At 39.0% G+C, this 27,274-nt stretch overlaps 1 protein-coding gene across 1 annotated transcript in view; it reads right to left on the reverse strand.

The window, feature by feature from the left end:
* The window catches only part of LDLRAD4 (low density lipoprotein receptor class A domain containing 4), a 284,773-nt gene that overhangs the window by 123,992 nt on the left and 133,507 nt on the right, over positions 1 to 27,274 (reverse strand). Inside the window, exon 4 of the mRNA XM_014870876.2 lies at positions 24,721 to 24,861. Within this exon, the coding sequence (XP_014726362.1) occupies positions 24,721 to 24,861 (141 nt within the window). The remainder of the gene's footprint in view (positions 1 to 24,720; positions 24,862 to 27,274) is intronic.

Genomic DNA, 27,274 nt, shown 5'->3' on the forward strand with positions numbered 1-27,274 from the left:
AAAGAAGAGAGGAAAATTAGTATACAAGAACTCCTTTCAAGATATGGCATAGCTGCATGGAATCACAGAATGGTTGAGGTTGGAAGAGACCTCTAGAGGTCCTGTTAAGGAGGGCCACCCAGAACTAGTGGCCTGGGCTATGTCCAGGCAGCTTCTGAATAATCCCAAGGACAGAGACTCCCCTAGCCTCCCTGGACAGCCTGTGCCAGTGCTCAGTCACAGTGGAAAAAATACATTTTTTTACGTTCAGGGGGAACCTCCTTCTTTTCAGCTGTGCCCACTGCTTCTGGTCCTGTCACTGGGAAGCACCTGGATGCATCTCCTGTACACCCTTCCTTCAACGTATTAATACACCTTGATGACATCCCCCCGAACCCTTTTCTCTCCAGGCTGAGCACTCCCAGCTCTCTCAGCCTTTCCTTATAGTAGAGACGTTCATCATCATCTTCACAGTCCTTTGCTGGATTCTGCCTGGTAGCTCCAGATCTCTTTTCTACTGGGGATCGCTAAAAGAGATTTTTTCCAAATGACACTTTTCTCAAAAGACATTTTTTCAGTCTGAAAGTAGTAGGTTTCTCTAAATTCAAACCAACAAAGAGTAAAGATTTATTTGGGATGGTTAATACAATTCACTTTCTTACCCAAAGATATTAAGCTTCTTTGTTTTAAGGGGACAGTACTACTATTAGACCTACAAAAACCCATGGAAGTCTCTAAACAAAACTGTTGATGCGTACCAGAGACATAATTTATACATATCTTTTTCACACAATTTATAGCTGTCTTCTAGAAAAGGCTTGAAAATTACTAAAAAGGAAAGTTTATTAAATTGTTTACTGTTCAAATACATTCTGAGGCAAAAATAAATGCCTTGCCAGCTGGTGTTCCTGTGCTCTGTGCAAAGAAGCAATGTTCGACACTTATCTCATAGGACCCAAAATTCTTCTTTCTGACTTTTTTTCCCCCTAAACCATCAGTTGTTTTCTTCCCAACATTTCCTCTTTAAAAAAGCAGGATCAATAAATAAATTCTTGATGTAGCTGTTTGCATAACGTGACCAACATTGTGGGAGAGCACAAAGTGATCCTTGAACTATCCCTCACTGCCCAGGGCAGCTCAGGCTGGGAGCGGTGCCACAGGAGGGAGCAGACCCTGTTGTGTCCCAGACCTGAAGCCTTAGGTGCCCATGCTCTTTAAATGGGGAGCTTCCCTAACCCTTTGAAAGTCTTGGTTCCTGAAGCTTGAAAGAAGGAGAGGGGAAATAGGAGTGAAAACACATATGCTTGAGTCCTCTGAAACCAAAGGCAGGATATCAACTTTTAAACTACTCCTGTGCACAAACTTTTCCAGTCTATGCTGGGGAAAAGTAACAGCAAAAACATGCTAATCTTGTTCTGACTTACTAGGAAGTTATTTATAACACACTTCAAAATTTTGGAAGGTTATATTACAGAGGAGTTGCATTGTCTATTGTTTTACAAGCAGGTGCAGGAAACTCAAGCAGAGCCAACATGTTCACAAAATAAAACCCCAAACAAGCAAAAACCAGAAACCTCTGGGTTGTTGAACTTGCCTTTTTTTTTTTTTACTTATTCTTGCATATTTAGCAAATGTCGATATGCCATAAATTAATATTTCCTAAGCAGAAATGGACACACCATCCCATTGCCCTTACATTTTTGGGAACCTCCAAACTTACCATAAAATTATTCGTTCTGAATTACTAAGATGACTGAAGACATGTAATTTAAAGCCACTTTGATAGGGAAAGGCAATTTTTTTGCAATAGTCTGCTCTCTGTACATCAAAGCAGAGACCAGAAGTCTTCTTGATTTTCTGAACAGATAAGCAATATAAAACTGTGGGTATTCTTTCTTTCTTATTCAGTTCTTACTACCCAGAAACAGGAGTCACCCATTGAACACATCTCATCTCCCTGGGGAGGGCATTCCCCAGGTCCCATAAAGCAGAGAAATCCAAGCACAAACAATCCAACAGTACAAACACTATGAACAAGAAAGAAGTCTGTATTTTAGTCTAGGTGAAAAAACACTGACTTCAAGAAACAGATGTTGAACAACCACAACATAATTATCAGACAGCTGCCAATTCTGAATGGGATGCTTTTCTGATCTTGCACATTAGCAGCCAAAACTGTGCTTAATTTTAGTGTTAGGTCAGGTAGTCAAACACAAAGCCTGTCTGGGGAAGCTATATTTATGTACCACTTATCTGTTCTTCCCCTCAGAAAATTCATTACCCAGTCTTCCTTCCTGCTTAACCTTAACCTCGACTTCCAAAAAAGTACCAAATTCTGCTTACACAGTGCTCTTTATAATTAGACACAAATTGTTCAAGACGTTCAATTATAATGTTTTCTGCTCTAGCATCTAAAAATTCTGGATATTAATAAAACTTTTAATCATCCTGAAAAAAATACTATGCTATCACAATTCTATTCTGTTTTAAATTCCTCTGAGCAGACAGAAATATGAAGACCGATATATTAATTATTACTACTCACACAGCCATCATTCTGTGAATTTTAGAAACTGGATTACAACAGTCTTACAGTGTTTAGAATACCTCTGTCAATTAAGTTTTCATCGGTGGTGTTGGATACAGTAGAGCTTATTTTATACTATATTTTTATTATTTTATTCTCTATTTTTATTATTTTATAGATGAATTAGAAAATTAAATACTCCATATGATAATACATTATTTTATGTTGATATTACTTTTTGTACACATGTATTGCACACCAGACAATAAACACGTGCATATGTGAATGCACATCCATATATGCACATGAAACAGGCAAAAGAGGTATTCATATCCTTAGTAGCCTTTGATAGGTAATGTACACACCAGTGAAATTCCTTCAATTATCCAGCCTAAGTGTTTAAGTACCAGTCTGACAGAAACATGTTGCAACACAAATACATCAATTACCATGTAAAGCTAAAACAACCTACCAAACCACTGGCTGTGGCTAACAGAGGCTGTAAGACATGCAAAGTCTCCAAAAATTGTTCTTTAATTTCTGAAGATTTTTTCACATTAATATACATTTTTTAACCCAATATAGGCACTGAGGGAGTTTGTTGTCTTTATATTTTAAGTACACATTGCCTTGGCTTTTTCCCTCTTGTCTCAAATCTCCTTTAATTCTGCTGTCTGCTAGCAATTCAATCTCCCATTTTCATCTTCCACATTTTACTTCTTCGGTCACTGGCACTCGTCAACAAAATTTATCCACTAACCTGCTTGCTGATGTTGGCCTTTTCCAGGAATATGTGCATCCCTGTACAAGGAATTTAAATAAAATGAAAAAAAAAAAAAAAAAAGCAGATTTCCTGGAAATCTGCTAAATCAGTTTGTCCCTTATGCAAAGTCCCTTCAGTTACACAAAGACTGGGCACCCAGTGTAGAGTCCTGCCAGATAAACTCAACCTCTGTCCTTTACTCTTGCATGTCAAATGGCTTTTTCCCTCATTAGCTTCTGCTTCCACAGGCCTGGGCTTGGGAGTTATCTGTGGTGCTGCTGGTATTCTGGAGGATGTTCTGGTTTGTGTCTTGGTTTAGGGTAAATTGTGGGAGGAAGCTTTTGAAGGGTTTTGGTAAGCAGCTCCAATGGGTAAATACAGGAATGGATCACTGAATGCTGGAGAAATCTCTTGTTCCCTATTTAAGGGAAGCCTTGCTCCCTGTTTTTTTACATTTACTTCAGGAGCTTCTGGGCTTTTTCCCCTTTTATTCCTCTGCTGTACAGCAGGCTCTGAGCATTAACAAGGGCAGACAGTAGCAGCTGTTCAAGGGCCAGTTATATTTTCTTGCTTTTCAACATACCTCTCTCTAGTTTTCCTCCTACCTATATGTTTTAGGCTGGAGAAAATGGTGGCTTCATTATGGCTTCCCTAGGAGATGATTCCAAACCTAAACCAGGAGGTTTCTAATTTAACACATGCTCTTTGATTCCTTTCCATGAAAAAAATTTAAAAGGTGTTAGATCTACAACTGGACAGTCACTGGTCAGTGGGGGTAGGACAGTCACAGATCCAAAAGACTGAGTGTCCCTTTCCCAGGCACCAAGAACATCACACCCAATCTGAAGATACTCAGTGTTTCTGAAAATAGTTGGAACACATGCATGACCCAATGAAAATGAGGGGTGCAGTGACATCATGTGACTGGACACATTTCTATTTCCAGCAAAGAACTTTACATCCCAACTAGCACTGTTGCACTCACTCTATAGATCATAATCACACCTCCAACATGAAAACATTTTCACTGCTATGTGATGAACATATCACAATTTACCATTTTAGGTAATTTGGATATTTTTATGTCAATACAGGCTTCAAAATCCTAAACAAAAAGCTTTTAGTCTTCCTGTTTATCTCAGAACACATACAGACTTAAAAAACAACCTAGTTTACAAGTTTACATCATAGGTCCCATTTTCTTTTAACAGATGCCTGCCTGACCAGAATATTATTTTTTTCAAACAATAGAGAATTAGGACAAAAAATCTGAACCTGAGAATTCAACAAAGCAGTAACAAATGAAGGCCCAAGACAAGCCAACAAGAATTTTGGGGCACTTCACATGGAAGGCTCTTTGGGACATGAGTTTCATAATAATCCGTCTTTATTCCAAAAGCATTTTTTTTTCCAGTACTCTTGTATGCAAGCAGTTTTGTTCTAAAGTGTAAATTTGACCTTCTTCAAGTCAATCATGAAAAAGAACAAACAAAAAAATCCCACAAAAAACCTACCCCAAAAAACAACCCACAGCAGAAATTATAACCTGCAAATACTGAAGTGCAGCTGCACCAGCAAGAGGTGAAAGATTACACTTTTCTCAGGCAGCAAAACTAGTCTGTACTAAGTTGACTTGGCAAAAAAAAACATGCCATATCTCCTTGTAATCAGCTGAAGGAGGCAGATCTAAAGAGATAAATGAAATCCAAACAACACAGATCCAATGGACTTTTCCAAGAAAAAAACAAAATACACAAAAACACACCAAAAAAACAAGCAAAGAAAAAGCACCCAAAAAAAAACCCAAAAAACCAAACTTCAGAAGAAATTGGCTGTGCTCATTTTATTGAAAGACATTAGGAAGTATTCAAAGAAGCCAATATCCAGGTTGTTTTTTTTCTGGACTGAATTACTAAACTACCAAACACAAACATTCTGATTGAGGCATGGGGTAGAGAGTACAAACCCACTTCTTCGTGAGCAATGACAAAGACCTAAATCCAATCACACTTAAATTTAATTAAAATTTGTTTATTAGTTTGTTTATAGTAGTATTTAGTTTATCTTAATTGTGTTGTCATTTTGTATAAATGAACTTCATCTGACATGCTCTAAATTTTTTTATTACTCTTTTCTTCTCATGCCCTTTTCAACTCAGCAGTTTAGTTAATATCTATTTCTAGGAGTAAGTGCCATCTTTGAGAATTTAACTAGACATGCTGAATGAAGCCTGTTTCTGAGAAGACCTTTAACAACACACCAAGCTGCAGTGGAATTTCATTTTCCAGAGAACAAATCTCTCCTTGAGCTTGCTGTAACATCTGGCTTATCACTGGGAATGAAAAAAGTTTACATTATGTTTTGTGAAAAAAAAATACAGAACTCAGCTCAAGTTAATACAGTCCCAAATGACCTTCTCAAAAAAACCCAAAAACTTAAGCTTCCAGAAAACAGCTCTTTGTGATGAACTGGGTACTTTTTCAGCAGATTCTAGCTCTATAGAGCCTTTCAGTAAACACTGAACTCTCAGCAGTCCCTTCCAGCACACTGTGGAGACTGCCTCCTACTAAGGAGATAATATAAATAAGTTTAAATAGCATAAATATATTTATAAATAAGATATAAATCTTTTTAATGCTGGAAGTGGTCACTACCCAGTGGCACATTCACGCAAAGCAACCCTGTGTCCTGACATGGGTCTATGAAATCCAGACTTTGACCCTGAACTGGGTCCTGCAAGCTCTTCCTACAGCAGTCATGTGGGATGATTTTAAAGAACAGGAGAGTTAAAAGGGAAGAGAGAAAGGAGAATGGAAAAGAGAGTCAAACTTCCAGTTAATTTTTTCATTAAAATCCACATGGTTCAAAAACCTGGTGTACAACACAGGACAGGATTACAATTCAGCAGAGACAGTATGAATACTTCTTTGTTCATTTTATTCTTATATTTTTTGCCCCAAAGAACAGAAGCAATACTGTTAGACTGGAATATGTCACCAAACTTGATTCTTTCATCTGAAACTAAAGTCTAAATGACTCCTTTTATCTTCCTTGCTGCCTCATTGTCCCTTTCCAAGTGCCTGAATGAAAGCAAGGAAGCTCAAAGCTGTCAGTGGACACTATAACACCCACACTTTGACCAGAAGGAGTTGGACTGATTTGGCAAAAAGGATTTTAGGAGGCAAAACATCAAAGGATGGCAGGATGCAAGAAGAAAGAGGGGAGATCACTGGCTAGTTCCATCCTTGGCATCAACTGAATCAAAGCGAGACTAAGCCATATTTCATGAGCCACTTTCACTTCTTTCCTCAGCAACGGGCAGCTGAAAAAAGTAGGTACGATTCAGTGGAACGAAGCATTTTACTTAAGTTTAGTACTTTTACCTACAAGCATGAATTAGAGGTCCTTACAACCAGTACCAGCATGCTAAGTACCATCATCCATGTTTTCTACATGTTTGTTTTCAGCAGCAGTTCGAGTTGGCAGTGTATCTGTTCACTAAGACAATCACTGTCCTACAATCAGCAAGTTCTCACACTCTTTTCTTCCAACCCAGAATTTGCTGAAGCTTACCCAACATATAGATTTATTATGATGTGAATTAACTACACCAAGCAATGCTTTGAAAGAGCCCCCTTTTTGCCACCAGGTCCCAATTTTGCTACTCTGTATGTCCATGTTAAATAGGCCTCCCTGGGTGTGTTCTGTGTGTCTAGATCCCAACTTCTTTTGAAATTAAAATGAAAAAGTAGTAAGCCCTGGTACTATATTCACTGAAGTAGCTGAAGACATGAAGGAATTTACACTACAAATACAAACTTCCTCCACGTTCATGCTATTTAACCCTCCTCACCACCAATGGTGGCAATCTCTAACTTGTCCTTTTCCTAGTCCTTAGGCCCATCAAAGTCCTTAGGCTTGGTCAAAGGAGCTGCAACTGAACCAGAGTATGCACACACTGCCAGGTCCCTGGTATTTCATCTGCCAGTCATCTATAGGTCTGTAATATATTCAACTTGAAACATTTTAATTTTTTTCTTTTCTTTTTTATATTTAAGCATATTTATTACATTTAGTACTTATGAAATTAACAGTCAGGATGAATCATTAGATATCTGGAAGAGCTAAATCAACAAAACTTCTTTTAATGCAAGGTTCTTCTCACCCAGCCCTTTCAAAGGGCCCCAGACAACTTCAGTTATAGATCTTTTTAATCACTGCCCAATTTAGGAGTGAAAGGAACAATGCCATGCAAGAAAGAACAAGGTCTATTTTCACCAAGCTGAGCTGAGACACGATATATGAGCAATTAGGACCCTAATCCTGTAGCACTTAATTTCCCAATTGCTTTTACAGGGTGTTTAAAACAATGGATTATTGCTTTGTGTTTTCTTCATCAAACACCGACAGTACAATCAGGGGTTCCAAATGCCCTGTACCTGAATCAAGGGGGATTTGTGGTGCTCCACCTGGAGCAGCACCCTCACTACCAAGATGCTCATGCAGAGTGGCTGACTGCAAACCCAGGAGAGCTGTCTGCTCGGGCTCCTGCAGACACAGTAGGAACCCAAACCCCAGGGAGTTACCATGAAGTGACTTCAGGACAAGCAGCAGGAAGGGCAGCTGGCACACACGTGCACACAGCGAGTTTCGGATGGCAAGAGCTATGCAAGGCAGGGCGATGTCTTTGGGAACTCCAGCAACTTCTCCTTCCCACAACCTGCCACACCTCCTGCTTTCTTCCCACCTACTGACTCGTCAGGCAGCCTCACTCTGCCTACCACAAGTTATCCATCTTCCAGTCTCTCTACTAAATCTCACCCAATCTGTTCACTCTCAGGCTAGTACTGTCCCTGTTTCTCCATCCTTCATGGACACACCTAGAAAGCCCAGGTGTTTTTTCTGAGGACTGTCACTGTTTAAACTAGTCAATGTAGCCCTTTGTAGAAGTCTCAACTCTTTTAAGGGACCTCCTCCAGACAATGTACACTACAGACATGTAATGTAACAAATTAAAAGCTCTGTCAGAATACAATTATTCCTATAAGCAGGGGAGATACTGGGCAAAACTGCAGCACGTGGTAAGGGCTTCATGTCCATGAAACATGTTTTATCCATGCCTAACTTCAACACACTGCCAAAGGTCAGCAATTAGTCTGTGAAGGAGTCTAATGGAGGCTACAAAGTCAAGATAGGACTTTAATTCCTGTTGGAAAAATAAAATATTGACAAGATTCAGAGGCCACCAGTAGGATTTAGAGATCGGGGCTGATGCCTTCAGGAAAGCAAGTGATTCAGTCACGTCAAAAACAAACACGTCTGCAACCGAAAGGATGAGATGATTACTCTTATTTGTATTCAAGAACCTTTAAAAGACCGTCTTCTACCCCAGCCTTCTACCAAAGATGTGGAAAACCCCCAAAACACTATTCTGCCACCTTCAAACACTTGTGTATTTGTAGCTTGTGCATTTGTAAAAATGTTTTAATTTCTATTTCCCAGTGTTCATGGTCAGCCAGCTGTCCTTCACAAACACTACACTTCATCAGAGAGCAAGGCACTGTTGGCAAGGAAATATTATGCCATGTGAATCAGAAGGGGTTTCTTTAAAGATTAACAGTTTAGGAATGTAGGTGATGTGATATCATCAGCTACACCTGTCCATTTGGAAGTAGCACTTTAAACCCTGGTTTCCAACACACAGTGCCCTGCCTTCACTGTGTTTCCCTCAGAGTAATGTTTCATCACTGTGGGTCATGAATAGATGCAGCTTCATGCACAACATGAGGCAGAAAAACCAAAGTATTTTTCTGATTTTTTTTTTGTTTGTTTTAACTTATATAAGTAGGTCACTAAGAAAATCCCAATAACTGTATTTCTTTTTCAGATTCATGCCATGATCAAAGACTTTTAAACCTCAAAAATATATTTCACATCTGCAGATTTCTAGCAGTTGGTGGCCCCACTCTGGAATCAGATTTTCTCTGGAAAATCACCTCTGCAGTTGTTTTTTTTTCCTCCCTCACTGGTCAACAACTATAATTAATTAGAAGAGAGGTGTGTGAATGTGTGTCTGTCTGTCTGTCTGAATAATGGAATGAGACACAGCTGGTAAAACTAGCAAAGCATAAATGTAATGTCTTGACCACTTGTTGCTATTACAAAATCCTATGGCATTTTTCCCTTGTGTATTAGTCTTGCAATGGGGATAAATAATTACATTCTGTCTGCTTAAATAGCTACTATGGTGACATATAGAACACATTTGTGTGTCTAGCTCCTACTTAAATGACTTAACTGCCGTTGAAATCAGGGCCAAATATACCTTTTGACTGTGGCTTATATATGACATAATTAAAGAAAACAATTTCTATAAAAAGCCTATGCAGTCTGTAGTTTACTAATGTAATTTCTCTATTTAGTTGAAAAAAAAACCCAACAACATTCCCTGTAATAACCAGTTATCCACCTAGTTAAAAATACACTATAAACTCTGTGATTGTTCTTTTTCAGTCAGAGACTACCAGTGTAATGAAAACGCACGCTGCAAGCAAGATATTTATGTTGAAATAATACTTCACCTTTTTCACTAGAGGCCAAAAATTAGAAATACTAAAAAACCCCAAACCTAACTAATATGCTTCAAACTACTAAGTTCAGTTAGCCCTGCAGAATGGAGAAAGGAATCCTACTTATTATATTACTATCATTTAATCCAGCTCAGTATATTGAAAATACTGCAAAATTTGGTATCCATGGGTGCAATTAAAAGGTCTCCGAAATCTATTTTTTATGTGGGTAAACATTTTTGTACACAATTATTATCATGACAAATCATGTCTTTATAGAATCCATACTAGAAAGTGTGGCCAAGTATATAACTGAAGTGTTCCAGGCAATATGGAGAAACAGTTGTGCTCACATAGAAATTAGGCTCTCCAACAGAGATCTCTAAAGCCCCATTTGTACTTGAAAGACATGTCTCTTGTTTCACTTTATTCTTTGCTAGCCAACAAATATCTCATCTGTATTCTGCAAAATACACCTTTCAACTGTGGGAGGAAAAACAATGTTTTAGCATTCTGTGGGGAGGGAAGATAAGCAGGGGGAGAAGGGGAGGGGGGAAAGAGGGATTATTTCCCCAGTTACCTGGAAGATTAGAAACACTCTTCTAATTCATGGGCTTTTTCATATGGATCAAGAAGGAAGTTTTTCCAGGAAAGCATGAGAAACATTTTACAAATGCAGAAACTGGATTAGAGAAAAATCATCTCTGCATTTATGTTCTGGCATCACATTCAGAGTCGTTCTTTCTGATCTACAGATGTGCCTTTTGTGCCTGAATGCAGCACAGTATACAGTAGTAGATAATTTATAACCCCAGTGTGGCAACACTAATTGTGCTGTCTGCTACTGCCTGTTCCTATAATGATGTGCTGAAAACTGAAATGTATCTCGGATCTGGACTTCACAAAAGAAAAAAATCCGTTCTAAGAATATATGCTCACATGTGTGCATGCATGCATGGTGTTTTAGAACATATAGCAACTGGAAATACTAATGTTTTACATCCAAATTCTTAAGAGATAATACAGCAAAACACAACTTTAGATAAATTGCAATAGTTTTCCTAAGGAGCCACTTGTCACACAGGTAATATTATCACAGCTATGGCAGCTCAGAAATTGGCTTCTCTTTGCTGACTCATCACTGAAAGGGGTACAGTGAGAATTACCAAGGGGGTAGTTTAAAGTTGAGATGGCACACACTGGGTTCATTAGCATGACAGGAAGCAAAATGGACGAGTCAGATTTCCTCTCCAGTGTTAACCCAAGTGCTGGCCCTTCAAGGGCACAGAAAGCTGATGGCCCGATACTTACAGCAATCTACACCAAGAAATTAATCTGTCGTAACAAGGAAGTTCTAGATACATCACTTCTAAAACAATCTTAATTGAAGCATGTTACTTATGGTACTGAGGAGCAATTGAGACAAGTGTGAAAACCAGCTGCAGGACTGCACTCAAGCAATCGCACAAACACCAACGTTATTCAACATTCCAGGCACTAATTAACAGGAGGATGGTATCTGAGTAATAGCTGGCTGGTGCATATATGACCACACATCTGTTTCCCACCTCTCTGCATCACTCTGCATGTTAACAGCCTACACACATTTCTCTCCGAAAGTCCTAATTAATGGAGAGCTCATGTTGCAATAGGCAGACAAACTGTTATCACCTCCTACAAGAAGAGAAGACCTGCAAGTGCTGTCCACTAATGTTGGGCATCAGTACATCATGTTTAAGGGGCAGACATTTCTGAGGGTCTGGTTTATTAACTGCATGAGTTGAATGGACAGAAGGGCTGTAGGAAACTTCAAAGAATCAAATACCAATCCATATTGCAACACATCTAATTCTAATCCTTGCTTGCTTAAACTGGCTTCATTTGCAATTCCTAGTAAACTCTTCCCGTCAGCGTGTTCTCCTGTGCTGGAGATGTGCTCAACACCCCTCCCAGGGCTACAGCACAACAGGTGTGCAATAGGGAATCCAGCACAGGCTGGCAGAGATACCACAGTTTTCACTTGTTGAGCAACTCAGTGTGCCAGCCTCACTAGATAACCACCTTCTATGAAAGACAGATACACAAGACAGTCGAGATTTCTGCGTTATAAGATATGACAGAGGGTTGTTACACGCAGTATCAGTAATTAATTAAGTCAGGGAAACTGCACATAAGGAATTTGATCATAGCTGCCATGAGGAGTTTTACAAGCCACTCACTATGGACTTCAGTTTCATACCACACTTAGGAACCCACAGGCAGTCTTCCAGGGTAAGGATGTTCAGTTCTCCAAAAGAATGAGAAAATGACCTCCCAAGCTCTCAGTGTGATCTTGTAGCTACAAATTAACTGAATGCCTGAAACTTCAGCCTTACATTTCTCAACGCCCACCCTCTGGATAGATTATATACAAGTGTAAGAGGCTTCCTTTCTTTAAGTATTGCTAAATCCTGGCCTCAAAAGCATTGCATGTTAATGAGGTATACAGCCTAAAAACAGAAAGGGTGAAAAAATTTCTTTTGTATCAGCTTTGAATTGTACTGAATGATCTTCTAATCTAATCACACACACACCAAGTGTCCGAGCCACCTCTGTTCCACATCCATAGTTCTGTGCACCTTTTTATTTCCCCACCCTTTACCTAGACTCAAAAGCAAAATATTCCAAAATATTTGGGCTCTATACATATCCAGGTCTGTTCACAGCTTCTTTCTGTTTTCTTCCTATGTTTTCTACATCCACAGAATGTTTCTGCGCTGAAGCAGCATAGCATTCTAAGTAAAGGTTAAATGTTGATTTATGTAGCAACATTGTAACATTTCACATCCTATTTTTATTGACTCAAAATACTTTATCTGACCACAACTATATTCTCTTAAGAGATCTTCATTCAGCCTTTCATAGTGATGCTTTTTAGTGGCCCTTTTCCTTAAATTACACAATTAATTAGGACCTAATAAAATGTATTAATACTTTGCCCTCCAGTATGAATTACTTGCATTAATCAAGTTTGAATTTCATCCATCATTCTGTTGACTGCTGACCTCACTTGATTAAATCCTTCCAAAGTTCTTTTTCAAACTTAACTAACACACCACCAAACATCATTACATTGCATTACATTCACCACGTTTTAGGATATTCTGCTTCAATTGTGGAATTACAGTTGACTGATGAAACTATCTCCTTTTGTCTCTAACCACATTTTAACGCAAATTATGTACCCACTTTTTATGTACCTACTTAGAAACTATCTAGCATATCCATTTCCTTGCTGCTATACATGTGAAAAATTAAATATACGTGTATTAATAATGGACAGTATGTGTCAATGTTAATGTACAACACAAAGCACATACTTTCAATTTTTTTAAATTCTCTCTGTCAGCTTATAATTGTACTTTTTTCCAGTATATAATACCCATTTTCTGAGACTATTACAGCTTAACATCCCTTTTTTATGTTTTTCAACCACATAAAAATTTCATCTTCTTTTATTATTTCTGCAAAGTAGATGAACATCATTATCTCATTTTTTTAACAAGGAAATTCAGAAAGAAAACAAATAATTATTTCCTCCAGATTGTACAGGAAGCTGGTGGCAGAGATGTCAAGCAAACTTGGAACTGGTGGCAAGACCTATTCGTTAATTGACAAGTCTTCCATTCCTCATATCATCTCAGTCCTTCCTTTAGTTTTTCTAACATTAGTGAAATTTATTTTCCTTATATATTATCTAAGATGCTTGTCAAAAGGGGACATGGTTTGAAAGCCATGTTCTACACTGCAGCAAATTTATTTGCTGGAGGAGCACCACCAGCCCTGAATACTGAGGGCCAGTTGACTGATCACCTACATTATTGTAATAACCTATCAAAAGTGACAGGTATTCACAGTGAGGGATGCATCTTATTACAAACAAAAGCCACGTGCACCTTTCCTGCTGGTAATTAAACAAGCCAGTACCTTTGTTAGGGTGGCGGGGGGGGGGGGGGAAAAAGTAGAGGTTTGCAACATAATGATCCCCATCAATGTCTAGCAAATCCTTGACTGGTACAAAAGGTAATTTCTTCAGGAATGTGCGAATCTGCTGGAAGTAAGTCAAGATCATTTCCTACTGAAAGAGCTGAAAGGTTGTACAAGATAGCAGTATCATTCCCATTAGCTGCAAAGCACTGAACACAAAGGAAGAGCGTGACCATTTGAAATGCCATGAGATGAGTGGCCAGGCTGAGGCACTGGAGTGGAATACAGGCCACTGTGACTGTTCTCCAGGAGACTATCGACTCTTTTCTAGGAAAGACTGGGAGATGAGCTTTATATCAGACTGTGGCTCTACAGTTTCTCAAAGCAAATGGTTTATTCGGGCCAGATGAGCTCGGTTTTGAAACCAGCAACAATAAAACTATCTGAAATTTAGTAGGAGATGTGGAGTATGAACTATCTAAGAACTGGAACACCAATCCCCATCACCAAACACAGGAGTACGCTGATTCTTACAGAACCCCCTATCTGAATAAAGATGGCCTTAGCCCAACCAGCCTTAGTCATACTAATTTGTTTATCTTAACATTTGTTATCTTAAACCACAAAAAAGAACATTCTAACTCTTAGCAAAATATCAAAGAAAGGAAGATTGTTTTGGAGGACTGTGCTGCCAAGAACACAATAACATCACCATCAGCCCCCATACATTTGTTATTACATTCAACACAAGTGCTGGATGAACATCTGTACTGTAAAAATTAAGCCCATTAGCTCCTTCAGCTTGTTAGCATATTTTAATACTGTGATCACAGCTTTCTATTTCTATCAAGGTGCTACTAGGTGTCAGACTCAGTATTCACATAATGCCTCACTATTATCTCTACCCCCCCATCCCTCATGCTTTCATGAAACTATCACACAGTGATACTGAACAGAAGGAAAGAAGAAGGAGAAAACTGAGAAGGAAGGAATAAACTATCAGTGTAGCAATACTGCTGGAAAGATAAGTAGACTGGTGATCTTATCATGAACAATGCTGTGTTCAATACATCTCTTGCACCTTAGACTGCATTGTTAAGTTAGAAAAGTCATCTAGCACACACAAAGCACAATTGATTTAACAACTCACTGTCCTGATCTGTTTTCTGTTAGCTCCTAACAGTAACTCAGTATAAAGAATTGGATCCACTGTCTCATTTATGGTCTAAATAGAACATGAAATTCTCTTTTAGTCTAGATTTTAAGCCTTAACCTGTAATTAAAAGAACAGTTGTTTTTAAGCAAAGATAGAAATATCAATTTGTGTTTTCGTAGAAGTTCAGTACAGATATTTCTATGTTACTATGTTATATTTCTATGTTATTTTTCTTGACTCTAACCAGTCTGTATTCACTCCTCAGGTTTGCATACAACATGCATGTATATAAAACAAAAATAAGCACAAGTCTGCTCTGAGATACACGTGTACTCCCACGGTATCTGATGCCTGTGTGCTACACAGTCACAGGTGACAACTGTGTTCTCTACGTGCAGCAGGCTTTATGAGTGCATTTGTTCTCTTGAACAGCCAAGACAAATTTAAGCCTGCAAGATAAACTTGGTTCACCATTAAATATAAAGCTGTCACACAGTCCACAAACCCTGACTAAAAAACCCACAATATCACTCAGAAAAAAACAGTCAACTTAGAGAAATTAAAAGTCCCTGTTCCTCACAAAATAAGTTAAAAGACCCAGGGAAATAGTCTTTCCAGATGACATGAATTCAGCACCCTCTAGCTCGTGTCCTACATTCAGAATGCCTTAACATGAAAAGTATGTTCTGCATACAGAAGAAGCCAACAGTGCCCACACATCTACTGGTTAGTGAAGGGGTTGGTGAATCTTCACTTATTCTCACACTTCAGAAATGAGGCATTTTCTCTTTACCCCAGTTCCTGCCCTTTCTAAATGCTGAGTTCTCTTCAGAGGACATAAACCCCATGCTCTTCATGCAAAGCAGTGCAGCATTCCTCCAAGGAATCAGGTTTATTGGGAAAAGCAGAACTGTTCATCTAATTTGCTTTTACTCTTTCACTTAGCATCTGCAACTGGCTAGTGCTAGATTTGATGGTGAGCTAGCTGGGCCTTTGATCTGACCCAGGAGAGCTGCTCTTATGTAGCAGTTTAACTAGCTAACATTATTCCAACAAAGATGCATGACTTAAGCCAAGCTAGATTTGGTAATCAAAATGCTGTATTACATTGTACTAGCCTGGGTTCAGTCCAAAATAGCCCAAGCCCATGGATGGTCCCAAGAGACCTATTCTGATGCTTCACTCTTCTATTTAATTTTTCTATTACAAAAAGTAACAAATAGATTTTCAGAATTATGGAAAAGGGGGAAAGGGACAAACTCTTTTGTATTCAGGGAAAGGTCTATTAGCATATACTTCAGAGGAGCAGGGACTAAGGCACAGAATCCTTAAACCAGTCAAGGATAAGCCACCACTGAAGAGAGCCACTTGTACCTCCCTTAGCTTTTGTGCAGGCACAAGAGCTTGCACAGCTGAGCTGAGAACAGAATCAAGGACATGACACCAGCCAAAATAAAGTGGAAGTTTCTCAGAGTTCATCAGAACCAGAACCAGTCTCCAACCCAACTCCTGTGTGCCTGCACAAACACTTGCACAGGAACAAGTGAGTGAGCAAGAAGAGGCAGCAGCAGTGGTTTGTGCCACTTTGAAGCACTTGTAAAACCGTGGAGAGCATAAGGGTTTCTCAGGCTTTCCAGTGTGAGAAAAATAGCTACAGGCTAATGACCAAAGCAACATGCTTTCGTTAAACACTACATGACGTGGAAAAACATAATTTCACTCACAATACAGACCACAGTAGAGATCACTGAAAAGCATGGATCTTTGAGCATGAGCATGATGCTGTATGTTAATTTACATAGGAACTTCAGACAGAAATATTTCCATGTGCATGAATTCAGGCCAGAAATTACAAGCAAATTCCCAATTCACCTTGATCTCAGCTGTTACTTTACAGCAGAAGATGAGTCTGCTTAAGAAAAATTAAGGTGGTTCATTTCATCAGAGAGATGAAGAATTTCTGGAGGTAAATGGTCAGATATACATCTGCAGAATGAAAAGCAATCAAACATCACAGTCTGCAATATTCTTAGAGAAGGAAGATGATCTAGTCCTTTCTTGTGAGGATTTTTTTAACCAACGTGAATTGAATGAATGATGGGGGTAGCTGTGGCTGTAACATTCACACAGCAAGATTTCAGAACTGCATCTGAAACTTACAGAGTTTTAGTTAGGCAGTGTCTAGTGCACAGTACAGTGCGACCCCTGCAAATGAAAATGTAGCGAGGAAGGGCAGCAATGGACAACACTTACTAGTGTGGATTGAAAATAAAAGTAACAAAAGTTGCTCAGTTACACCCTATATTATTTCTGATGTTGTGTTCAAGCACCTACTACTACTAGGTGTATGTGAAATAACGTCTGAAAATAATTGTCTCACAGTTCATTCTCTTTCCAGGGTAAGGATCTTGCCTGTGGTATGAGACTGCACTGTGGCTTTCATACTTGAGTTTTACACTCACATTGATGAAATTATGCTACCATGAACTTCTGATGGAGAACCAGTGTATAAAAAGGGTGCCCTCAGTGTGTGTGGGAGGTCATTTCTCAGCCTCACACAGGTCCAGGAGGTGTACTGATATCTTGAAGAGCAAAGTGTACCTGTAAGATACAGTCCCATCATGCCTGGCAGTACTGCCCTGAGATTTCCAACCTGACGCTTAATCACTTTCTAAGATACACAAAAATCAGTCGTTGAACAAAGATTTTATTACACAGTACACTTTGAGAGCTTACAGTTCCCTTTTGAATCTGTAAGAAATCAGTAGCCAAAAAATGGGATGGGAGAAATCATAAGGATTACCCAACATGATCATGCTGAGCAGTAACATTTAGTAATGGACCAAGTCTCCTAAAAGTTAACAGGAATTCAAGGAAGGGTGAATGAAATGTGTGAAGAGCAAACACAAACAGCTTTAAAGAACGCTTTTTCTAGTTCTTGATTAAATGTGATACAACTGAATAACATACTTTGAGAATGAACAAAATAGCATTTCAGAGCTACTGAGATTCCCACATTTTCATCTGCAAGGTATTTTGAGTTTTTCTTTCTGTCATTAACTGTAAATATGTGATAATGTTCAGTTGGAAACTTTGTGAGATGGAAATTCCTTACCAGGAGCCGAGTTCAGCCCTGCTCGTAAGCAGATGCAAATACCTAATTTTGTACCACTACATTTCATGGTTGTTATTGGCCACATATATGTGTATGTGTGTCTGCCTTGTACAAGTCACTCACAGTGTAAGGCCCTAGAGGAAGGATAGATAAACTCCAGCATTACTGAATTCCACTGCAGTTTGGGACCAGAATTCTATTTCATTTACTAAAAACCAAGGAATACAGTATTTTTTAAAATACATGCAAAATTTTAAGAAAAGAACGTCCAAAAGTCATTTTAATGTTTTGTTCTTTTTCAAATTTTCAAGATCATATTAATTGCTAACGTTCCATAAAGTGCTTTAAAAATATGTAAGGATGAAATTATTTCAAAACGAAGCACAGAACCCAATTATTGCACTTCAAGAAACAAGACTGCATTATAGACTGAAAACCAATTGGATTTTCTAAATAAAAATATCTATCTAGTATTTAGTGACATATACACAGAACGAAAATCCAGAGTGTTATGATTTATTCTGTAATGTGACCCCCAGAGAACTTCCTGCTTTTTAAACAAGTTAGCATATGTATCAAATTGAGTTTTTGTTAAAACTCTGCTGGTCAAAAAATATTTATGGCTCCATCTACATTAGAAATTTCCTTATCATTAATTGTGCTTGGTGACAAAGAAGGGACAAGTAACAGCATGAGAGAACACTAAATAGCACAAGACCCGCCCTAGGCTATGGGTCTCACCTGGTAACCACAGCTTCTCCTTTCCAAAAGCAGCCTCACGAAAACTCATCTGAACAGCCGGGGACACAGGGAGCCCCGGGGAGGGAAACAGAGGAATCCTGCTGAACAAGTGGCCAAATAAAGAAAAGATAAGCAAGACAGTAAGTATTTTCCAGTGTATACTGTGACTGAAGCAATTGAAGAACACAGGTGACCGCGTAGATTTTAAAGCATGTGCTTTATGGCCAGATGATGACTCTGCCCATCCGCCCCCTCCCGAGATCTCTCGTCCCAGCTAAACCAGCCCGCAGTCCGCGGGCAGATGGGCTGGAATCAATACTGCGGTAACAGCATCCCTGTCCTTTCCCCCCACAGCCCCGGCTTGGATGGAGCTGGGCTCGGTATCGAGCGGCTCGCAGCTCCGGCGGGCACATCAGCCCGGATCGCTATCGCTGGGAGGGGAGCACGTCCTGACTTTCCCCAGTCACTTAAGCCGGCGTCTCACTGCTTGTCCTTAGAGACCACAGCTCCACTCAGGCAGAGAGCGTCTAGACAGTATTCATGATCCATCTGTCTGGCACAGCCAGGCTGATGACAAACTCTATTAGAGCCGAAACAATTTTTTTTTTTCTCCCTGCTCTTCCCTCCTCCCATCTCCCTTTTCCTCCGAGAAGCAGTAATCTGACACTGAAAATTACTATCATTGTTGCAATGCTCAAAATAGCAGTGCCAGACTTTCATTAACATCAACGCTAGACTGCTAAATATTTAAAGAAATGGATAAATTTCACCTGAAGTGGGACAGCCCGGCACACATGAAAGCAGAAGCACAATCAAAATGTAAATCTAAGCGGTTGTTTTTATCTGCACAAATTCGGTGTCACAGTCAGAGGGGGATGCCAAAGGTCTCTTTAAACAAAATATTTTCCTTTGATTGAGCTTTTTGTTTTTAAAACAGAATCATTCTCCAACCCCCTGCAGATCCCTACAAAGCTCAGAGCTGACAGCAGTAGGTGGGGGTGGTGAAAGGGAGAGCTATATATTTGATTTGTTTGGGTTTTTTTACCTTGCAGAGGAAAATGAACTCCTACAGCAAACTCTTCTATGCCAAAACAGCCATGACACATCACCTCCATCAATGCTGACAACTTGAAATTTGATGTAGACATAATTTGCACATGACAAGAAGGATTTGTTCCCACTTATTTTATTCTTCTGTAAATTCTCAAGCATGTCAATATTTGTGTTTGATATGCCCAAGAACAAATATAGATCACAGGAAAGACAACTACCTGTACTGTTTTCCACCAAACAATTAAAAACCCAAAAATCTCCACAACCACAACCCGTCTCAATAAAACATGACTTGGACACTGCAGTCTGCAGACAACAGACTACACTTCCCATTTCAAAATCTAATTTACTTTTAGCAGGACAAGACAGGCTGATCGTTTGTTGTGAAACAAAGGGAAATGCTCAAACAAATGAACTGTGTCCTTCTAGAGGCAGGCACATTGTTTCAGTTCTTTGGAGTCCAAATTCTCCAGGTCACATGGAGTGGGCAAGCTGCTGCCAAGGCCAAGTCTGCAATGTTTAAAATCCTACTCTTTGCCTCATTTTTCCTATCACGCCTTTGTGCTGTTAAATACACCCTTGACCTCCAAGTAGTCTTAAAAGAACAGTCATCTCCATTATCTCAATCAATAAGTCTTTACAGCTGATGGAAACAAAAACAAGTAGCCCTACTGAAAGGTGGCATGGCCTGTGCACAAGGCGAGCTGCAGCAGCACTGGGTGTCCTCACCAGGCAGGGGAGGTGAGCTTCAACACCTGCATCCCGGTGTAAACCAAGCAAGCTGCTACCTTAACATGTTCAACTTAAATACTTAAATGTTTTTTAATCAACTTGCTGGACTGCAGCTTGTGTCATCTAAAATCAAACTCTAACACACCTTGGACTTTCCCAGCTGTCCTCCAATTTCTCTATGCTGTACTGAGTAAATCGCCCACACAGCAGCATAAGGCAGCCCTACCTTAAGTCAGCAAAGGAAAATTAAGACAACCAAAGGGCTTCAGAGATACACATTTTGTTTTCCTTTGCACAGGTGAGACATTGAGTTCAGTAGCAACATTTTTACAAGGGCCTGTAGTGATAGGACAAGGGGGAATGGCCTGAATGAGAACAGGTTTTAGATTAGGTAGCAGGAAGAAATCCTTTACTGCAAGAGTGGTAAGACACTGGAAAAGGTTGCCCAGTGAAATTGTGGGTTCCTCATCCTTAGGAGTGTTCAAGGCCAGGTTGGATGGGGCTTTAAAGCAACTTTTTCCAGTAAAAGGTGTCCCTGCAGGAGGGTTGGAACTAGATGGTCTTTAGGGTCCCTTCCAAACCCAACCATTCTATGATTTAAAAGACTGAATTAACAGTTAGCACACTGGAGCCATATAAGAATGGCAAGGAGAGAGGAACACCAGATTGGGGAGATGTGAACTCCTCTAACACAGCAAGATAGCATCTCCCATAATCATGAGATCCAGGGGGCAGGTCACCCACAAAAAATATGTTTGTATGCCATTGCCCATGCCACTTAACTAAACTGAACACAAAGCTCCAACAAGACATTCTGGATTTGGCTGCCGGCAAGAACACAAATGAGAAATGCTTCAGCAGCTGGGAAATATGGGGTACCACTAACATATTCCACATACTGCTTAAATAAACGAAAACAGAATTTTCATACGAAAATTTATTTATTTAGACATTGTTTGGGGAAGTCTGTGTATTACTCTGAAATAAGATTAATATTTTTTCCATCAGAGGAGGATAGAAGGTTTGAATAAAGCATAACAAAGGGATTCTTTGAACAAACAGCAGAGGAGAAGGCATACTGCTTGAACTGACAATGTGCTGTAGGTAAAGACAAGGGCAGTCCCAGGGAGAAACAGGATACCCTGCTTGGATGTTAACCAGCACAAACTACTAAGTGGCTCCTTTCAACAGTTTCTTTCCCATTCATAGCTGCACACAAGCAAGAAGATGCAAGAACACAGCTTATATGTCACACTGACCAGAAAGAAATACCTGGTTTAATATTACTCAAGTGATTTTTTTTTTTAATACTAATTTTCTTCTTATTGAGTTGTATTACTGTCTTGTTACTAATTAGAGTGCAATGAATGTATGTACTTCTGTGTTGAAAGGCAGTCTGCTCAGCTGGGACATTTCAAGAGCATACACTCTGGTGTACTCTGGTAGGGATCCCCATTAAAATCATTGAGCAAAAGCATGCACACATTTCTTAATTCAACATGTCATCCCTCTAAGGCCTGGGGACCTCACTTCAACAAGTATTCTAAAAACGTTTTTTCAAAGCTGGAATAAGCCAACACAACTGACGTGTCCAAAATAATTTTGTTTCCTATTACCAACTGGCACTGATTTCTACCATGTAGTAGTCTGTTTAATAAGCAGAACATAGTACATGTAATTTAAATATAGTTTATGGTTGCATTATTTTGGACTGGCTTTGATCTTCTTTTTCTCTTTGTTTCACCATTAGGATCCTGTTTCACTGGGATTTGGTCTTTTCACTTAAAACCGAAGTCCCTCTATTTAACAGCACTTGTCACACACAATTGCAATGAAAAAGTGCAGTCACTGCCAATATCCCCAAATGGAACAAATAATGAACTACTTGATCTGCCACAAGGTGAGCAAAAAGTTAAACATTTCCTCTACAAACTCCTCATTTCCAATATAGTTGCAAAACCAGCAAATACAGTTCTTGAAAAACTTATTAAGACTGTTATTGTAATTACCCACTTCCCTCTGCACCTGGGAGATCTCAAGTAGTAGGGCTATTGGACACCATATTTTAGAGACAGTCAGAGAAAATGAACTACTCTTACAGATTTAAGGAAACATAATTCATAGGAACAAACTTGGCGGGGGGGGTGTTTTATTTGTTGAGGGGTTTTTTAACACCCATAGATGGGTGGTAACAGCCCTCACAGCTTTCTCCAAGTCCACTGAACAGTAAGAAAAATGCACAGCTTTCCAGAGACAGGACCATGAAATGCACCAACTGCAGTTCTCAAAGAAGCAGCAGGGAACCTTTCACTGAAGGTTTTTCAGACACACGTTTTGTTTGGTTTGCTCGGCACAAACTGAATGTGGCTGGAGGCTCGGGGGTGACTGGCCAGCTGACCAGGCAGGCCTGTCTTTACAGCAAGACCAGAGGGGACAGATGTGACTTAGGGGAGGACCAGGAAGTGTGCAGATCCTGGATCAAGCAAGTAACAATTTCTAGAGTCCAAAAGCCTTTTGAAGAGAAGGTGCCAAGATGATACTTGATTACTGCATGACTGCCACCAGCACAGAGGGGTACTCTGAAACCCCCAGTGCCCCCATTGTCAGACCTTAGGATGAAGAAGGGTTTGGGAGTTCCACCTTAGAGGCTCCACCATGGAACTCACAGGGTGCCACCATCACACTGCAGCTGTGCAGGGCCACCATCTGCAATGCCACAGCTGCTGCTCATCACCAAAGCCCTTCCCTCCCTTTGCTACCACTGTGATTTCTGTGGCCACTTTTGGACACACAGTTGTGCTAGCTTGGTTTAAGAGCAGAGCTGTACAGTATCTCAGTCAAAAAAAATTCCTCTATTTGAACTTTACAGATATACTTACAAGTTTTGCATTAATAAATAATAAAATGTAACTTTTTTACAACTCAAAAGCCAAGGTTATAGGCAAATGTGATATTTTGATTTGGACCATCACCAAAGTCTATGTCTTATCCTGGGACTTGGGAGAGAGTTCCACTCAAAACCAAACAAATTAAAACAAAAATTAAATGAAATAGCCTAAATGAATACATAGGTCATTATTATTTCAAAGCCACTGAAATCACTGCAGAAGTACCAAAGTAACACAAATTGCAAGATTTAAACGATTTAGAGTATAGCATTTAGTAACATGTTCACTTGGAGGTTAGAGAATACAGGAGGACAGGAGGTGTATATCCAACACCTGACTTCATCTGTCCTGCTTATAGCCCCATGCATTCATTACAAAAATCACAGATACATGCTGCCCATAATTGCTATTACTAATAACAACACAACAAAACAGATATTCCTAAGATATAGTCACAACCAGAAGTGACACAGAATACTGAGGGACATCAGCATGGGCAGAACAAAACCATTTGGAAAGCAGAAGTTACATAACATACTTCTACTGTACCTGTGTATAAGAAACCTTATTGCAAAATTTATCACTCATCCAGAAAGCTGAACTGTGGTTTAAAAATAAATTATTGCACAAGAAACAAAAGCAAAAGCAAAGTTTGATTTCAGTGTACATGGCTGAGGGCAAAGCACTAAGAAAGCAATTGTAGTGATAAACTCTGGCACTGTGTGTACAATATTTATGCACTGAAGAATAGCAACTAAAGTTATTCTAAATATATACCTACAAAGGTCAGTAACCTATCAAATCATGCTGATCTCAGCACCAAGAAAACTAACAGGAATGATGAACAGAAAAAATACAATTTTCTTGATAGTCTTAATAGCATATAAAGACTCTCACACAGACACAGCATAGAATATTTTGTAGAATGTTGGAAAACAAATATTTAATTATGCTTTCTCAGAGGCCCACATATGATCCCTATGACAATAACCACAATGTCCGTAGCACAAATTCCCTTGGAATAAATATAAATTCCCATGTTTAGAATCCTGGGGAAAGTTTGTCACAAATTCCTGCTAGTTTAGAGAAAAACTATTTGCTTTCTCTGTCTCATACTCCCTTGATATCATACTGCTGATCAAGTTTCCAAAAAGACTGATTTCTGAGGCAAACAGACATATTTGACATACATATTGACATACATGGATGCACACTAGGAGACAATACTCACAGCTAAAGATGCCTGGAGGTGGATGCTCTGTTACAAGCAGGCAATTCTCTTCATCACTGTTATCCCCACAGTCATTCTGTTGGTTACAAATCAGTGAACCAAGATACAAGCATTTGCCACTGGCGCAGGTGAATTTGCACTCTGAAAGGCAAAAAAGGAAACCAAAACAAAAATTTGTGAGAAAATTGATGCCTACCCCTCTTCAGTGCTAAAATGACAATATTCTTCAAGTAAATGCTATAATGGTGGATGGGTCTTTGGCATTTCAACACCAAAACAAACAATTTTGTCCTTATAGTATTGCATGTATGAATATATATGTCATGCATTCCTGATTGCCAGAATCAAACCACTAGTAAACCAGAATTGCCACTGAAAATTCACCTTTTTAATAATAAGCAATATTTCTTGCAGTTCATGTTGATTGCAGTTCATTTTGGGCAAAGACTGTGTTCTCATATGTTTGTGTGGCACCTTGCATATTTGGGGCAAGACAGAACTATTAATAAAAATAATAATTGTCTCACATTAAAAAAAAATCTTGCATCAGCTGTAAGGCAACAGTATAGTTTGTAACCAGGAACAACCCTGTCCAGACACAGACAATTATTCCTTAACTACCTTCCCAAAGCCATTTTGCCAGTCTCCCACCTAATTACAATCAAGCACTTGCTGTCTGCACATTGAAATCCCACATGCTAGTGTTCTTTAAAAGTTAGTAAACTTCTAAAACGCCTATTAGGTGTATGCATGCCAAAAGCAGGCATGCTGTAGCTTTTACACTTTGTTTTTACCAAAAAAAGGAGAACAATTTCCCCTAAATATAATTCTGTCATGAGAACAATTCCTATGAGACCAAGTATACTTTATAGCAAGTATTGAAGATGTAATTGGGAAATGTTCACAAAAATATACACACAATTATGAAAACCTTTCTCACTAGGCTTGTTCTGAAGTAAAATACATGTATAGAACAGAGAACACATCATATCTAGACAAATTAAAATTTAATGATTACACTACTAGTATGTTGACAGATTCTGGTGATTGCCATTCACAAGTAGAGGCAAAACAGACAGAATTACAAACTCTCACAAATAGTTTATTAAAGGAGTGCCATTCCCTGAACCCTGGGCTTCCCTACACAGTATGGCTTGGCTGATTCTGCTCCACAGAGATGATTTCTGGTCCTTCACAGCAAAGAGACAGAATTTGTTCATCTTCAACAGTATCAGCAAAAGACTTTGCTTTAATCTTAACTTAGTCAGAACTAAGACAACAGGACCTCCAATTCTAAAACATCCCCTAAATCAGTTACCCAGGTGTGACACTTACTCACATGTGTCTGTTGCATAGTGCAAGCATGGTAATAGCAAAGGAGAGGAAAAAGAAATTGAGAAAGGGAGCGAATTCATTTTCATTTTTCATTTGCTTCATAGATAAAAGCAATTTGCAGACTTCACTCTGAACACTTTTCAAGAGTATTAATGATATTTTGGTACATGTACCAGCAAGAACCTGCTGCAATAAAAAATTGTATGCATAAATATGTGTAACATATAAAATGTTATTTAGGAATATAAATAGAAGGTATAAAATGCAAGGAAAACAAGCATTTCCTGTGCGGAAAAAACCTGATCTATTTCGCTTTGTGAAAGTGTACTTATAAAATAAGTATTTGCCTAAATGAAGTCCTCAAATATAAGCTTTTTCAGTCCAACCCTTCCGTCCCTGATGTATTAAAATTGTAGAATAAAATACTGTACAAACAAATTATTTTCTTCTGTTTGTTACTCTGTTCTTCTCTGCTACAACAAAGAACTGAAGAGGCATTGAAGGGCTTAGATTCTTTTTGGGTATAGGCTATTAAAAAAAATCATAACCAAATGAAGTAAGTCTTTGAAACCCATGGAACTGAAAAGGTCATTAAAAATAATTTTTGGAAAGGAGACTTAAAAGACTAGGCTCAATATTAGCAATCTGATAATTGCAATGCTTTAGGACTCATTTCTGCAATTTTATGAAGGAACTGGAACAAGAAATGAACAAAGCTGTCTTGGAAGGTTAGAAAAGTCGCCTTGAAAGGATTCAAACTTTCTAGGTATCTTAAATGAAGAATTTAACACAGGGTTAACTTAGAGTGGTAAAGAACATAATGCTTCTGTTAGAAAGAATCAATCACCATATTGCAGTTAGAATATCTGGCACACTACTTTGGCCAACTTTTACTGCCTTCCTGTGCCTTTGTGTATAGTCCTAATGTAATGCTTTCCATGCTTCCCCCATGGCTGATATAAAATGCTCAAGCAAGATGTCAAGTCAAAAGTAGTTAAAGCTAAGAACTCAAGGCGTCTGTTTGCCACCAGATTATACGGTTTCCACACAAAAGACTAGACGAAGCATTAAATTTTTCATAGCTATATTAAAGTCTTAAAGTTCTAGGGTTTAACTAACATTATCATAAGAGGACTAACCAGAAGAAAGGATTTGTGATTTAAGGTGGGGTGGGGGAGGGGGGGTGGGTAGGGGTTGTCATAGATAACTGACCACACTG

Source organism: Sturnus vulgaris, chromosome 1, assembly GCF_052056855.1.
Source record: "Sturnus vulgaris isolate bStuVul1 chromosome 1, bStuVul1.hap1, whole genome shotgun sequence".
Taxonomy (NCBI): domain Eukaryota; kingdom Metazoa; phylum Chordata; class Aves; order Passeriformes; family Sturnidae; genus Sturnus; species Sturnus vulgaris.